Consider the following 16,143-nt stretch of genomic DNA (forward strand, 5'->3'; position numbering starts at 1 on the left):
TTGCAGCAAACCTTCGAACTTGACAGCAATGTAGACCCAAGTTCCTCCTATTGTCCCAAAAGGTTTTGTGAATAAACTAATACCACTTACCAATGACCTGGAACGCCAGCAGACTATCCAATCCATGCATGTCCATTTCTGTTTTTGCAAACATCGCTAAGCGGTAAAAGTTAAACAGGATCGGTGCTCGTGGTTCTCTTCCATCCTTGACCTCGCCAAAGCAGCTTGTGTATTGACGGTCATACACCTCGTAAACGTCGACAAAGTTAATCGGGGCGCGAGCTCGTTAGCATATCTTCGGAAATAGTATTTCCTCTATTGAAGAATTTATAGGGGATCGTTTAAATATGATTATCTTGGTGAGTACATTACAAATATACTCTACTTACGAGCGCGCAACAACACCCTTTTTGTTTCGAACGAGCAATGCTTGGATGAATGCGTGCGTGTATGTGCACGAGCTCGCTTTCTCGCAGAGCACCAAGGTTAAGATCCTTTAGGGCAGAAATCCTATTTACAAAGTTTAGATGATGATGGTTAATGCTCGGTACGTAGTAGTAGTAGTAATCAGATATGAGTTAGAAGCTTTGGAGTTTTTTATACTTACAGTGCTTCCACCGCCATTACTACGTTTTTCTGACAGCCTTCTGCTGCCGACGCCAACTGCAAAAAGGCTGATTCTTGCCTGAAGCTGCTCTATTTCACCTTCTTTATAAGCCTGGAGAAAAAGAAAGTAGAAGAAAGGCATACGGTCAAGAAGCTTATTTTTTGATTTGTATATATTTGTATGATGTGTTCTCGTATTCACCAAGACGACGTCCTCTACACTGTCGGCTAGCTTCATCTCCATTTTTCTTTTCGAAGCTGTTAAGATTTTAGCGCGAACCTGTTGCTTGCCGGTGTTAGGAACTATCGTTTCTTCTTTTCTCCTCCATTCTTTTTTCTTTCTCTACAACTGCGAGCTGCTCCAAATGCTTACTCTTCTATTTTGTTTCTGCAAGAAACTCGAGCTCATTATTCATTGCCTGCTCGTAGCTGCGTTTGAGCGCCTCCTGCTCCTTTGCTTTCTTGTTTCCGGTATCTCTTCGTTTACAACTTGAGGAAGATCCACCATCTACACCTTCTTGGACAACATTAGGGGCGGCAGCGGATCCTTCATGGTTCTTCCCTTTCTTATCCTTCTTAGGGGCGCTACGCTTGTCACTAAACTCCTTTGCCTTCGTGCCCCACTTGTCATGTTTGAGCAGAACTTCCCAGCAATGTTCGAAACTGAAAGGTTTTGTCTCGAACTTCAGGTACATCTCTTTCGCTTGGGTGAGCTAGAAATTTTCTATACGTATCAGGTCCTGTACAATATGCTTCTATTCATACCTTATATAGTGTATTTATCTGGCCTAGTTCGTTCTGTCCACTCTGTCTAAGGTTCAGACCTGACTGTGGTAACCAGTGAACTTTGCTACCATTGGAGCTGTAAATACTGGATTTGGGCATGGAAATGATGAAATATCGGTACGATGTAGTCGACGAAAAACGTTCTTTTATGGTTTGTTTTTTTAAGTGTCACTTTTCCGCATCTTGAAGAAAACCATATGGTGACATATTGAACAAGTCGATGGAATTGTTGTTGATTTATTGTATTGTTACCATTCAAAGCACGCGTCCAAACATGGACGGGTATATCATTGGCTCTGCAAACTTCCAGACATTCGCAAATCAAGGACAATTGAATACTGTACTGCGATAATGACTTCAACGTTCGTTGGTTTTCTTGATTTTCTTGGCTGAGGATTGCATCTTGCTCACACATGTCTGTATTGGAACCAGTGGCCATGCGTACATTATTTTTGTAGGTGACCTTGGGTCAAATTTTATTTGCCTACACGTATCGGCATGAAAGAGGTATAGACAAGAAAAGGTAAAAATGTGAGATTGCAGGAGGACAGGGAATCAGAGAAAATTAAAAAGAAAGAAATCGGGAGTCTCAGTAAGTCGACGAAAGCGGATGGTTCGTGGTGCTGAAGTTGGTTTGTTTTTTTTACTTTTTGGTGAGTTGGTGTTATATCCTATTATGGGTGTCATATGGCAAGAGGTTTACGGTGGTTCGTAAAAAAGCAGCCGCGAAATCATGCTAGAAAGATCGACCTGTCGCTGTAACATGCTTAAAAATGTCACATGACAAGTAAAAGAAAGGGCTAATAAACCGGTTCTTACAGCATATGAAAATAGAAAGGATCTGTTGAGTGCGAGGAATGTTGATCGGATTGCAGGGAGCCAATGGTGGATGTTATCTTAATTGATGCAGATTGTTGGGCGTGAGAAGAAACTATAATACTTGAGTCTTTCTATTGTCAACCATAAACGAGTAAAACGCCATATGGCATATCATGTCATACAGCTTGTTGTTTGATTGCGCCAAGAAAACACACACACACAGACACACACAGAAATCTTCTCAGCTGTGTGTCACTTTGAGTGTTAATCATGCTATTTCTGAACAGCGTCAGGTGAAAGACCGGTATGTGTGGCTCACTCCTGATGATTAGCAGCCAACAGCAAATGCCCGCCCACAGGATGTTGTGTAAATTGGTAAAAGTGATATCATGCATCGTTATTATTGAGAAGCTAGCATCTGTGATGAAAAGCCAGAATTAGCTTCCATTGGGTCCTTTGGAAGGACGCTGTTACATTGGTGGGGGGGATGTATTTTCTTAGAAGAAAGAACGTTGGCATCGAACAAGTAGATCATGTTATACTGGTGCAAGTCGCGAGGCGCGGGATGGTGATCATACAAGACACATGTTATCTTTTTTACTGTGCACTGGAGACAGAAAGCGAGGACGATTGTTGTTGATAGGGGAAACATATGCTGTAAAAGCCTGAAGAAGAAGCTGCAGCCGGATGTTGTTGTACATGACGCCATCTGAAACTCAGCGGCAACGAGTGTTCATATGTACTACAGCATTGATATAGTTAGTAAAAGATGCTTAGCAACAGAATGGTCATGCATGGCGATAACCATGGGAGCAGATCTGAAACGCGCAACCAAAAAAGAATAAAGTACATTCAAGCTCCTTAAAATTATATTATCATGCAATGCACAGCGATACAAAGACACAAAGGAATAAAGCTTATAAGATTTGAATTGCGGCCGTGCGGCAGCACATTCATATCATGTGGACTCTGCATATTATGAGCTGTACAGTATGTGTATGAGAGAGAAAGAAGGAGAGAGAGAGAGAGAGAGAGAGAGAGAGAGGTTATCTCGTAAAACACAATAACAGAGGAAGCGAGTAGAAGCTTGCAAGTGACCAGACGTTGTTTTGTTTTGATTCTGAAACAGTACCAAAACCCGACTTGACGGACAAGATACCCATCGAGCACCGCATGTGATGGAGTGGAAATCCACAAAAAAAAAAAAATGTCATGGGATGGATGGTCTCTTTTGTTGTCCCACCTGTTTCTGTTGCTGCTGCTGCAGAGTCTTTGGCTGCTCAACACTTGGTCTCACGTACACACACACTCACCCCCAAAAGAAAAGGTAGTACATGGAGTATGGGAGGCGTAGTAGTATAGTACAACCTGCCAAGCAAGAGCCTCCTTAAAAGAAAAAAGATCATTGTTCGAGCGCTCCTAGAATAGAAGAGATTGTTAATCGTTAAGGTAGCATCATAAGCAGCGCAAGGCAGCCAAGAAGCATCAGGATGAACAATGTCGACGCAAGCTGCGGGCGTCGCTAATAAGGAGAAATGAATGTTTTATATCAAATGACAAGTATGACATAAAACGAAGCCATGGGACAGAAGCAACGACGCCATTGGCGGCTTGCCTAATTCTCGGAAAGGGGATCATCTCCACTTGTAAAGAACCCCCCCCCCACCTGAAGGACACACACAGCTGAGGAGAAAGTGGGGGGGGGTGAGAGCCACCAAATGAGACGAACGGTGCCACCCAACAACAACAAGACGACAGGGAGCGACTGCACCAAACTGTCGCAGCTATTCATTAATGCACCGCACCTGGAATTCCCCCCATTGATATTATTGTCATAATAAGCGATAGTGCATCTTCTGCAATGTGCTGCAACAGTACAAGTCAGCATCCGCTCCAAGAAGAATGATATGCAAAAGCACAAGTATAAGAGTACGGAGCTCGGCTGCCAGTGTCATAGTAGCAAGACAACAGTCTTTTGCAAGTGTGTCACACAATGTGCCTGTATTTGGCTAACTTTTACTTAGTTGACTTTAACACTTGGTGCCCTTATTTATTACACAGGCAAAGTGTGCATAAAGTGCAAAGGGTTGTCATGGAAATTGTTTTAATTTGACCATATTTGAACAGAATGGATGCCATCCTTGTTCAAACAACAACAACAACAACGAAACGCTAAACAGTCCAAATAATGACATCGGGCTCTTGCACTTGCTGCTTTCTTATGCTATATAAAAAAGCATCTTCTCCGCTCTCTCCCCCCACCCCTTTATTTCTTGAAGGCCGTGCTCTCTCGCTTCCCATCTTTTCGTCTTGTTTCTTCCTGCCCCGTAAAGACACGCACTCTACTTCTCTCCAAGATCGCAATGAATCCTGGCCCTCAGTCTTCTTCTGCCATGTCCATTTCTGCTATAACCACCGCTCCCATCTTCCCACCCTCGCCCCCGCCATCAGCCTCATCGGTGTCACATCAATCGTATTATCCTCCCCAGCATCATCGACAAGAGCATCCACTAAAACAACAACAACAACAGCAACCGCACGAACAAAAGCATCATCATCTTCATCATCAACAACAGCTGGGCTCACCGCCTACATCGCCTGAAGACATGTCGCCACCAACATCCCCACAATTCTCGCACGAACTTCACGGCATGGCGCCTCTTACACTGCAAGAACGTCGGATGCGTAACAAGGCCGCGTCGGCAAAGTACAGACAGAAAAAGAACCAACAGCAAAACGAGATGCGACAGATGATCTGTCGGTTATCGGAGCACAATGCAGTGTTAGAACGACAGTTGCAAGAGCTGCGGATGGACAACGAGCGCTTACGCTCCTCGGCCGACAGGCTACGCGGTAAAATGGTTGCCAAAAAGATGCTGCGTCAGTGGATCGGGCGCCATCAGCATCAACAACAGCGCAAAGAACAGCCACCGTCCACCTCTTCCTCACCTTCAAGCACCTCCTCCTCCGCCTTCCAGGCCGTCTCCAAAAAGCAGCACCACTACCATCCCTACGCTGCTACTGCTGCTGCTGCTGCTGCTGCTGAAGAGGACGATGGTCTGGAGCTGGACTTTGACGAAGACGATGTTTGCTTGGATGATTAAGTATCATCATTCATTATTACCCACTATGCACACACACACACACACTCTCTCTCTCTCTCTATATATTAAAATAACTACCTCCACCTCATTGATTTCAAAAGCATGTACACATCCCCATCATTATATTTTATTGTCCTGCATCGTATTTCCCTACACTAGTCATCCGTCTTCTGCTCTCCATCTCCACCAAGTAGTCTTTTTCTAGCTGCTGTTTGTGTGATAAGTAATATACCCACCCGCTCTCTCCCCAAAGAAAAAAAGAATAAAGAAGAAACGAAAGCCGAAACTTTCCGGGGTCATATTGTCGTACATGCTCTCTCTCTCTCTCGCTTTTTAATATATGCCACACTAAATATTTCGATATGACCATAAAAAGGCGATCCGCGCTAAACAACACAAACACAGAGCGCGTCATCTCCCAGCATCATGGGTGCCACCCAACAACAACAAAGAACAACCCCGAAGAACAAACAGACTTGAGCTTACACTATATCCTTAAATTCGCAACAACTCCTTGATTTTGTTTGTGCGCTGCGTTGGGCTCTCTGTCATTTCGATGACTTGGCTGGCTTGTATCAGTATAGTATCAATAGTTAAGCACCCTTCCTTTTCTGTCGCCTTTCCAAAAATAATCTGAAACAAAACACGAGGGGGTGCGGGGTGCCCACTCTCCCAAAAAAAAGTGCCACTTAATCGCGTCAATTGAGGTTTGCTTGTGTATGTGGGGGGTGCAGTACAAGAAACTTTCCTTCCACGCTACTCAATCAGCCGCTGCCATGGTCAATAGCCATACCATTGCAGGGCTCTGTTGACCCCTATGCCCTTCACCTGTTCAACATTGTCGTGGCCCCATCACCGACTTTGACCATTCCCACCCATTTCGGAGCATTTGACAGATCTGATTGAGTCATCGTGCCCATCATAAAACAGGAATACTGCAGCAAAGTACTTGAGTACCTGCTTTTGTTTTTTGGCCCTGCCAAATGGTGTTATGTTTACCTTAAAGAATTCATTATTAGCATTGAGCTTATTCTACCTAGATAGAGTCAAGGCCAGAGCAGCTTCCCTTTACCATGCCAGGTCGGATTTCTTCCGGAACAGTAGTTCTAGTAGTAGCAGTACAATGAACTCGGAGGTGGATCTTCTTTCTAATTTCTAGACTATAGCAACGTCTAACCCGTAGCTCAAACAACCAGGGCCACAGCATGAATTGAGGTACCACACTCCCAACTCATTCACACATGCGGACTTTTTTACAACCAGCATCGAGGGTCCGGCGATCGAGATGCGTAACCGAAACTGGTGTGCCGTAGCACATTGAGGTGGGTAAAATAGCTTAAACCTTACATAAAGGTTGCCACACCCTTCTGCTGTAATTATTTCGTCAGATTTTGAGGGTGCCCTTCTGTTGGGTCGTCAAGTACTTGGGCATCGCATGATTTTGTACAGATGCTGTTGTTTTCTGATTTACTATTGCATTTCACTAAAGTGCTGCTTCTTATTTACAGCAGTAATTTAATCTATAAAACAAATACTGTAAATGTCTGTCATATTGGACGGATCGTTAGACCTTTGTCTAACTTTTAAACGCCATTTTTTAATCAGATCATGTGGCCTATAAAAAAAGATATATCCAGACGGATGTTGTTTCTATAATATGCCAAAATAGTAGATTTTTTTCCGGGGGTTGCTTGCTATCTTTTGGATCGGGACACCTTGCACACTAGTATATCTCATTGCGAGAGCATCGTATCAAGTTTCAAGTTTTAAAACTGTGATAAGTTTCGTCTTAACGCATCATTTGGAAGATATACACTATTTAAATTATGTTCTCGGCGCTAAGCAACATCATGCACTTCACAAGTCAGATTTTGACAAATATTAAACACCACACGCTATTATGTATCTGACACTGTGCAACAACTAACTCACGTTGCTGGCGTATAGGCATTTTATTTACCAACTTTGCAAACAACCAAAAAGACCATATGTGCGGTCTTCTTTCTGACTTACCATAACATGATGGCTAGGCATCACAATGTCTTTTGCATTTGACTGGTGTGATAACACGAAAGGTTTTTATGTCGTCCCTATGTAAGCATTACGGTCTTCCGCTTTCTTTTCCATTAGAAGCAACAATGACCACATGGTTTGGATGTTTACACTGTCACGATACAGTATAATCAGTGATGGTACAATATATACATCATCATAGAATAGCTTGGCAACTTGAAAAAAAAAACATTTCTTGGTCCCATACGAACTCTCCCATTGCCTATTATACAATAGATATTATCTAAACATGACAGTATGTGCTTAACAAAATGGCAGAATGATATATACAGTTGTTTAATGGAACATAAAGAGAACAAATAAAGGCTTGACACGTATGAAATTGATGATCAAATAAAATAATCCTTTCCCAACAATTTCGACTCGCCTTTTCGGCTTTATGGGTAGATCACGTCAAATGAGTGTACGTATATATAAATTCTTCAAGTTATTTATTCATGCTATTGTAGTATATGGATCTCGTAATCATTCTTGAATGTTCGGTCCAAGTATGCCACCCGCAGCATAACTGATACGGTAGATCCTCGTTAATTTCATGATGGCCGACTTTCCAAATTTTGTGCGAAAATAAAGAGGGCCAACGTTAGCGAGAACAGCTTTTACAAGAATTCTCTGCTGTCTTCATTTGTTCGATAGCTCTAAAAAAAAACTTTGAAATTTACGAGGATCGAAAGTTTAACAGATATGAGTTCGTCGACCAGTATGACTAAGCATGATCATCATCATGCAGATGTCTCCGGTAATTACCACAATTTTGTCCAAGTGTTATGCTATATATAGTAAAAAAGACGCATCACTCATTGGTATAGCAAACAAGCGAAATAATTTCTTATAACCGTATAACCTGTCTTATCTCAAAACTCGGTATGTACATACTTAAATGCCCTCCAAAAAAATCGTAATGTCTGTTGCTTTAGTACTTGTTGCACCTTTTCTGAGTAAAAAACTACAGTTTTATGTCAAGCTGTGTCTCTCCAAAGTCAGCACTTGTCAATTGAAGTAGCAAGAATTTTAAAAATAGGGGCCATTGGAATAAGGCGGGTTTTGCAACAAATCAAAGCAAGGCATTGATAGAGGTTATACCAAGGAGAAACCAAGAGATAAGCCTAGAAAAAAGTATTCCCTGACCATCGTGGTCATCCTTTTCGCAACAGCAATTTCGTCGCCACACCGATCGATGGTGTTGTCCACTTTATTGAAATAATGTCTTGTAGCGTACACTTGCATTTAAAGGAAGCCACACTTGAGTACTGTTGATATATATATACTTTGTGGTGTAGTTATTTTCTCGACCTCACTTGGATGTGGCTGGAGGGAATTTGTCAATGGACAACAAAGCACTAGAACAAAAGGGTTTAGGTGCCTAAGGACTGTATCTTATTTAATTGACGGCACGTTATTACCTTTTTATTATACAGGAAGACTCGTTAGCATCGGTTGAGGAGTTGAAATGCTTCGCATCCGCTTTCATGATTACTACTGAGGTCAATGTGATGAGGGACGAAAAGAATAACAACACGCACGAAAGTTAATGGCAGCAGGTGTTTCTGTGGTGGCTGTCCGTGCGCTCGGTATGCTGCATGTCATTATCATAATGTACCAATTTTTTTTCGTGTTTCTCTATCTACAATGTTGATGTAGAAGCATGACAGATATCGTTCTTATCGTTGCTTCGATCTAATTTACATACTTCCGCAAGCACCGTCAACCTAAACAAACATGTATTTTAAGTCATTTATATTCACACATAGAGCAATATGTCTTTTTACGTGCTTAATTCCTCTTTTAAACAATTCTAGCGGGCACTACCATCCGCATAAAACCATCCTGCTGTCCTGAGATGATCTATGTAATGGAATCTCACCCGATGATAATCATGACACATCACTCTTTATCTATAGATACGATAGTCAGAAAGCAAAGACAGAGCATGAGTATAATGTGCTGCAAAGGTAGTATGCAATCAGTATATTGTTAAATTTACTGTGTGTGATTTGGCATCATATCATCATCTGCATATAGAAATCAAAATTATCCCTCCTCCCATGTTCTTTCAACAAACAAATATTCTACGCATCAGTATTTAAATATCGACTGTGCATACACGGAAGATGATGGAAAACGCCCTACCATTAGGAGAAGCTAAAAATGTACGTACAAGGCAAAATTCATTGCGAAAGTCCGCCTGTATGTAACAACAGCAAACATGCTGTAGAAACGTAGATTTATTGGAGAAGATGACAGTGAGTATCCGAGAAAATTGACGGAGGCTGAGGTGCCTGTGGTGGCAGTTCTCGTATAAGACTTTATCGACGGTTTTCATCTATCAAGCCCTGTCCGAGCAACTGAATTGCATGTTGTCAGTTTGTTAATTCTACGCGTACTGTATTATCACGAGCTTCTGTGAGCGCTTGTGATCAACAGGAAATCTGGCACTGACGAATTTTGTAAGATCGGATGTGCAGTATGAGATCTTGCCACTGAAGCTATCGTTTGGTAGTGCTCAAATTGAGTAGAATGTTAATATATATAGCTGGAACGTTAGCCATCCGAGACCCCTTTGACGTTCATTAGCTCTGCGAATAGTAACTTGTCAAGGCCTCCTAGAATCTGTTGGAATACAGTTATGACCATATGTTCTGTAAATGAACTATCACTGCGCCCATAGCTACATATAACATACTACTTCATATTGATACACAGCTCTCAATATTAGGTCAGTTTTACAGTATCTGGTAAGCCATGATGCAAATGACAATATATTCATACCCTGGATTCCGAAATATTGACATTTAGATACGATTTTCTTTCGAGTGCCCCACCAGTGCAATGCAATTGTATCCCCACACTATACAGGTAGTTTACACGTTAAAAAGAGGTACTTTACCTTGGTATTAGTAAGGATTTGATCAGAGTAAAAGTTTATTTTTGAGATAAGCTTCGCACTTTTATCCTTAATGAACGAAGCAAACTGCATTGAAATAAAATTCTATCATTTCGAAATATTACAGTAATGGCATCACAGACAGTGAGTTTCACGATCAATTCCAGAATCGTATATAATCGAAATTGGGTACGCTTTTGGGAAAGAGTATACACGGGCTTACGTATAATCATTTATCACACAGCTTGTATAGTAGATTGAAAAATGCATTTCATATTCTTAGGCTGTTTTGCTTATTGTAAACTCTGATGCTGATGGTGATTGTTATTATTGCCAAAGCATTGCTTATGATATCAAAAAACATAAGGCTCACAAAGTATTAATAGATAAACAATACAACAACTGCGGCATGCATCTTAAGTAGGCTCCTGGCATTGAAGCTTCAATGTTATATGTAGGTAAATATATACAGTATCTCTCTTGATCACTGCACAAACGTGAAGCGGCGGTAGTATCTGTGACGCGCCTGCCGCAGCAGTAACCATTGAATTTGTAACCTAATCAATGTCAGACTTGCTAGTAGTCAATGCTGCGGTAAAAGTTACTTCTGTACTTCTTTTAAACATAGTTAATGCAGTTGCTGCGGCGAGCTCAGGGACGGTGGTGAAACGAGAAGCGCATGAGGACCTCTTTTCTATGAATATGTGTCTATTTCCAGTAATTGTTATTGATACGGCCAACACAGCCTCTCAATGAACCAGATGCTGGCGGTTTCCTTCGTGTAACTTTCGCCAACTCCGGATCGTAAAAAACACGCCACTATATATAGAGACACCTGAACAAGAGATTCAGACATTTCATTAACTTATTCCCGATTTTCTATCATTCTCACTGATTTTTATTGTGCATCAGCATGCCCTACGACGACTACCAATTGCTTCTGCCAGTATACGAAGAATCCTTGAAAAAGTATCCAGATATCGGCGTAGAAAAGCACACTCCCGGGCAAGTTCGCGCATTATTGGAAGCACCAGGCGCCAGTCCTCCTGATTCGATCGTCGAAGACCTATCCAAGCTCGTTGTCGTCGAAGACAAAAAGATTACAGAGAATGGTGTGAAGTTGACAATTGTGCGACCGGTTCACGGTGATGACAATGTATTGCCAGTTATTCTTTTCCTGTAAGCTTATACTTATACTTTTTCAATTCGGTTTATGCGAAACACGATGTAGTAGTAAAACGAGAAGATGTGCAATTCTTCAAGGCACGGTGGTGGATGGATGCTCGGCACTTATGAAACATACAAGTGGATAGTGTTTGAAGTAAGTGAGCGTTCGTTTCGCATGTTGTAAGCTCTGCATGTGATAGCGAAAGATCGAATATGTACTGAATTTTGGTTTGGCGGCAGCTTGTTGTACGATCCAATGCAGCGGTCGTCTTTGTTCACTACTCGCTTAGCCCCGAAGCACGGCATCCAGTAGCTCTTGAAGAGTGCTATGATGCTTTATCGTGGATTGTCGATACTGATTCCTCAAGCCATCAATTGGATTCCAACCAGATCGCTGTACTCGGTGATAGCGCTGGCGGACACTTGAGTGCTGCCCTAGCAGGTGAGTTTTGTTACTTATTCAGAGCCGTAAAACATTTAAATCTATAGCGAATATGTAGAAAAAAAGCGACATTACTAGAGACTCACAGAAAGGTATATTCAATATGATTAACGTTTAGTCCTCGATAAAAAGCGCAGTGGCGATAATTCAACAAGAATCAAGTGCCAGGTGTTGTACTATCCAGCTACACACGCTGGTTGCGACACCGAATCTTACTCCAAGTTTGGCCAAGGACACTTCTTGACCAAGGACGCCATGAAATATTTTTGGGGACATTTCATTCCGAACGAAAAGGACCGATTTGAAAGCACAGCTTCACCTCTGGAAACACCCGTTGAAGAATTGACCGGTGTAGCTCCTGCATTCGTTGTCACTGCTGAAGCAGATGTGTTAAGGGACGAAGGCGAAGCATACGCCCGCAAGCTGATGCGAGCTGGCGTACCTGTGGTGGCAGTACGCGCATTGGGCGCTATGCATGGTTTCATCGGTATTGACAGGACAGGCGATTTGGTAAATTCTATCTTGGACCAGACTATTTGCTATTTGACTCGACAGTGGAATAGAAAAGTGTAGTCTATCTTTGTACATGTTTGCATAGTTCTCCCGCGCCTCCTTTCTTTTTTAATTGAATGTTCCACGCTTTTTTTTTGCGTTGCTGCCAACTTTTCTGTATGTTTACTGTATCTCGTCGTATTCTGTAAAACCAGTATGCGCTTCTGTCTCTTGACTCGCATGATCTCCCTCACTATGTATGATATATTATTTCATTAGTTAAATCGCTGCGGAAGAGAAGCAAATCTTTATTTAGTGTTTTTAATTTCTATAGTACTATTGAATATTATTAAGTGCTGAAGAGCTCAGCTGATAGTCCTGCGGGATATCCTGGTTGTGCTCGATAGCGTTGGCCATGAATCCCATGAATCGATCACCATACTCGGATGGCTTGACAGAAGAAATGGCGTGCTTATCCTGAGTCATGCTCTTGAAAAAGTGTTCGGATTTCTTCTTGGTATCATAAGGGGTGAGAATATCAATCACACCGAGATAGTAAAGTACAGATGTGGGTCGATCATTTTCATCCGTGGCTCGGAAACCGCCATCATCCGAGTAGAATATACAGTTTCGTCGTCTATTCAAGTGCCAAAGAGCGATTACATGTCAGCTTTCAACGTTCCCTTCATCCTTTGATAGCACATATGGTGTGAACTTACTCTTCGAGCGGTTCATCAGGAAGCTCAGATGCATCCAGACGGTCGGGGTTGGTCTGTGCGATGGCTTTGCGGTACACCTGAGCTTTGCTTTGGCGACGATTCATTAACGATGCACGGCGCTCAGCGCGTTTCGTATCGGGCTAAGAGAAAACGGTTGGAATCAATGTGCTGGTCTTGTTATATGTTATTCTCCTTCCACTTGCTGCATTACAATACCTCAAAAAATTGCAGTGTAGAGTCACGGATGTTTTCCTTGTTACCGCGGACCATGTTGTGGATACCGATGAGTAGACTGTAGTCCATGATGTTGAGACGGACAAGAAGCTGCACAAAGTAGTAGGGGATATATACTGTCAGACAATCTATCTAGGATGGTTTTCTGTTCCAGTAGTGGAATATCTCTCTCTCTTATTTTCTACTATACCTTGACATCACGAATCAACTGGCTGACGAACATTTTGCGCTTCTGAGGACCCAACTGCAACTTTTTGTCGTTCTTTACAAAGTTCAGGTCCTTCATGACTGCGTTGTTCTTGCTCTTGTCGATTTCCTCTTGCGATAAAAAGCGGCCAAACGTAGACCCCTTCAGATCGTACATTTCGTGGATATCGTTATGTGGCGGCAAGACGTTGCCCATGACAACGAAATGAATTTTGCGACCACGAGGAAGTTTGACTCGGTGCAGGCCATAGTAACGGCATAATAGCGTATCAGGATTGGTGCTGACATGCTAAAAAACAAACACTTTCATTCAGCATCATACTATACCCTTTTCAAAGCCCCTCTCTTTACCCCCGAAAAAAACAAAAAACAAAAATAAAGATGAAGAACATGATCTTCACTTACGTCATGGTATTCGGGAAGGATCTTGCGTAGATACTTGTGTTCGGAATGGTGAATGGTTTTGATGATGAAGCGATAGTCACGTGAGTAATAAAAGAAGCTGCCACTTTTGCCCGGTGATCCAAGCTCGGAAAGGATATATTTGCTTGTCAGAGAGATCTACAATATATACAAATTAATATATTTGCTACCCACACCATAGAGAGTCGACAGCCCCTGATCATTGTGCATTCGCTTGATCGACATACCAGGTAGTCGGCGGGGTCGATCTTAAACTGCTTGCGCAGATTTCGAAAAACCCATGGTGCATAGTCTTTGAACTTGAAGTCGTATCTTGCTCCTGGCGTCAGCTCGTCTCCGGTGCTAAAGAAATTGACAAGATGTATACGTCGTCAACGTTTTGACATTCTAATAGTAGCACTAGCAATAGCAACAGAGGCTTGCTTACACATCGAAAACAAGCTTATGAGCAGCCCCAAAGTCATGATCCGTCAAGGGCCGGTCCTGCTTGGCAGACACCCGGCCCACAGCAATCCGAATACCGGTAAGCATGTTATACATGAGCACGTAGTTCTGATGGCCTTCTGACACCCGGGTACCGATCAGCACTCGGTCCTCGTCGTCCGTTTCATGCGTGTTGTGATTATTATTATTATTGATGTTGTTGTTGTTGTAGGTATGGCGCGAGAGTCGACGGAAAGCCTTGCGACGTGCTGATAATTCTCGCTGGAACCCGTCGTCAGAGACCATACCGTCTACTTCGGAATGAAGTCGAGCCACGGGCGGCTTGCTGGATCGTTTCGTGAAGCTGTGACTGGTGGAGTAACGTTTTGGTAAGCGTAGGTCATCGTGATTAATGGTAGGAATAGGTTCGGTTTCTGCATCGCTGACAAAGGAAGGTTTTTTGAAATCGCTGGCGGTTGGTCTAGGAATAGGTGTCGTTGGTGGCGATAAATCGACGGGGGATTCGGTCGTTGATGAACAAGTGGTCATGGTCGTTGTCCGCGAACAGTTGTTCATGGCAGCCACAGGAGCTACAGACACCGCACTCGGATATTCTGCATACAGTCGACGAGGTTTCTCAAAAGACGAAGTGTCGTCGTGGTAGGGCGCCGTTGCAAGCGACATTAGTTTCTATCTGTCTCTTGCAGAGATTAAGAGATTAGAAGATCGTAATAAAAAAAAAGAGCGTAAGGGGTGGGCGGGTAGAAGAAAGAAGAAAAGAGTTGGAAAAGGAGAGAGGGGCGAAGCAAAAGAAAGAAAAAAAAAGAAGAGAAGGGACGGTGTCAGTCAATTTATTGTACCACAACGAGGCTATTGTACAAAGAAAGGAATCGTACCTTTTCTTTTTATTTTGCCGTGATCGCGCGACTCTCCCAGTGTGCCAAGTGACCGCTACTCTACTCCTACTGTTGCTGCACTTGCCTGCATTAGTGCGGTTCATCGATGCGCATTAAGGCCGTTATGAAATACACACAGAAGTACGTATTTCGGTATGTATCTAACTACCTACCTACCTACCCATATTAATCAGAAGGGACACTAACGGGCCCAGTAGCGACACCTAAGTATCAGGCTATCAACAGCACTAAATTGCCTGGTGTATACACGGAAGAACGGGAACCACGTTTAGTGCCATTTATCGAACGGGAACCCATGTACACGTCTAACTTTCTTGGCCAAAGGCCTTTCGACCGCAAATGGTAATCATTATGGCTCAAGGCAGATAACACTTGGCTGTCACAGCTTGTTGCTTCCCCAGTAGCTACATATCTATCATCAAGCATCAAGTGCTGCCATGGTACTCGGCTGTTGCTAGTTATTTTTATCTCACACAATGGATAACGGCGCACTATACTAAATTTAAGGGCGGCATCAAAAAATGAGCAATCTGAAACTCAATTCATAAGAAACAAGGAGTATTCTCTCTATCTCATCTGCCCCATCGAACAGAATACGTATACAGTCCGACATCACACCACATCCATGCGAACGTCGATCTTGTATGCGTTGACTGTTCACAATAAACATGTTAACACTTAGCTGTACACACACGCTTATGTATGTGCTGACAAGCCATCAAAACCAACGAAAATACATTGTACTGGTATTGTCGTCTCTCGCAAGTAGAGCTGCTCGTATTATTTTGTTTTTGCGGCCTGTACAGACTGTCTATGCAGCAACAAGAGCTCATAATTCAGCTGTAAA

General features: G+C 42.6%; 4 protein-coding genes across 4 annotated transcripts; 2 read left to right on the plus strand and 2 right to left on the minus strand.

Moving 5' to 3' along the window:
• Positions 1 to 983: 983 nt before the first annotated feature.
• BDB00DRAFT_791332 (uncharacterized protein) lies at positions 984 to 1,301 on the minus strand (the record flags this gene model as incomplete). Its single annotated transcript, XM_053121032.1, has 1 exon — positions 984 to 1,301. One exon carries the CDS (start codon positions 1,299 to 1,301, stop codon positions 984 to 986), a length of 318 nt encoding a protein of 105 aa, XP_052975337.1.
• A 3,003-nt stretch (positions 1,302 to 4,304) lies between these two features.
• On the plus strand, positions 4,305 to 5,363 carry BDB00DRAFT_845100 (uncharacterized protein). Its single transcript, XM_053125042.1, has one exon. It carries the CDS (start codon positions 4,575 to 4,577, stop codon positions 5,313 to 5,315), a length of 741 nt encoding a protein of 246 aa, XP_052975338.1. The 5' UTR covers positions 4,305 to 4,574; the 3' UTR covers positions 5,316 to 5,363.
• A 5,779-nt stretch (positions 5,364 to 11,142) lies between these two features.
• Positions 11,143 to 12,649, plus strand: BDB00DRAFT_845102 (alpha/beta hydrolase fold-domain-containing protein). The gene is made up of 4 exons (XM_053125043.1): positions 11,143 to 11,451; positions 11,536 to 11,593; positions 11,680 to 11,881; positions 12,000 to 12,649. The coding sequence occupies exons 1-4, from the start codon at positions 11,186 to 11,188 to the stop codon at positions 12,452 to 12,454; spliced, it is 981 nt and encodes a 326-aa protein (XP_052975339.1). The 5' UTR covers positions 11,143 to 11,185; the 3' UTR covers positions 12,455 to 12,649.
• Positions 12,650 to 12,651: 2 nt separating this feature from the next.
• BDB00DRAFT_845107 (uncharacterized protein) lies at positions 12,652 to 15,243 on the minus strand. The gene is made up of 7 exons (XM_053125044.1): positions 14,384 to 15,243; positions 14,184 to 14,298; positions 13,939 to 14,094; positions 13,517 to 13,822; positions 13,309 to 13,416; positions 13,093 to 13,232; positions 12,652 to 13,010 (listed from the first exon to the last, which is right to left on the minus strand). The coding sequence occupies exons 1-7, from the start codon at positions 15,061 to 15,063 to the stop codon at positions 12,710 to 12,712; spliced, it is 1,806 nt and encodes a 601-aa protein (XP_052975340.1). The 5' UTR covers positions 15,064 to 15,243; the 3' UTR covers positions 12,652 to 12,709.
• Positions 15,244 to 16,143: the final 900 nt, after the last annotated feature.

The sequence above is a fragment of the Zychaea mexicana genome (assembly GCF_025766255.1).
Source record: "Zychaea mexicana strain RSA 1403 chromosome Unknown BDB00scaffold_95, whole genome shotgun sequence".
Lineage (NCBI taxonomy): Eukaryota > Fungi > Mucoromycota > Mucoromycetes > Mucorales > Lichtheimiaceae > Zychaea > Zychaea mexicana.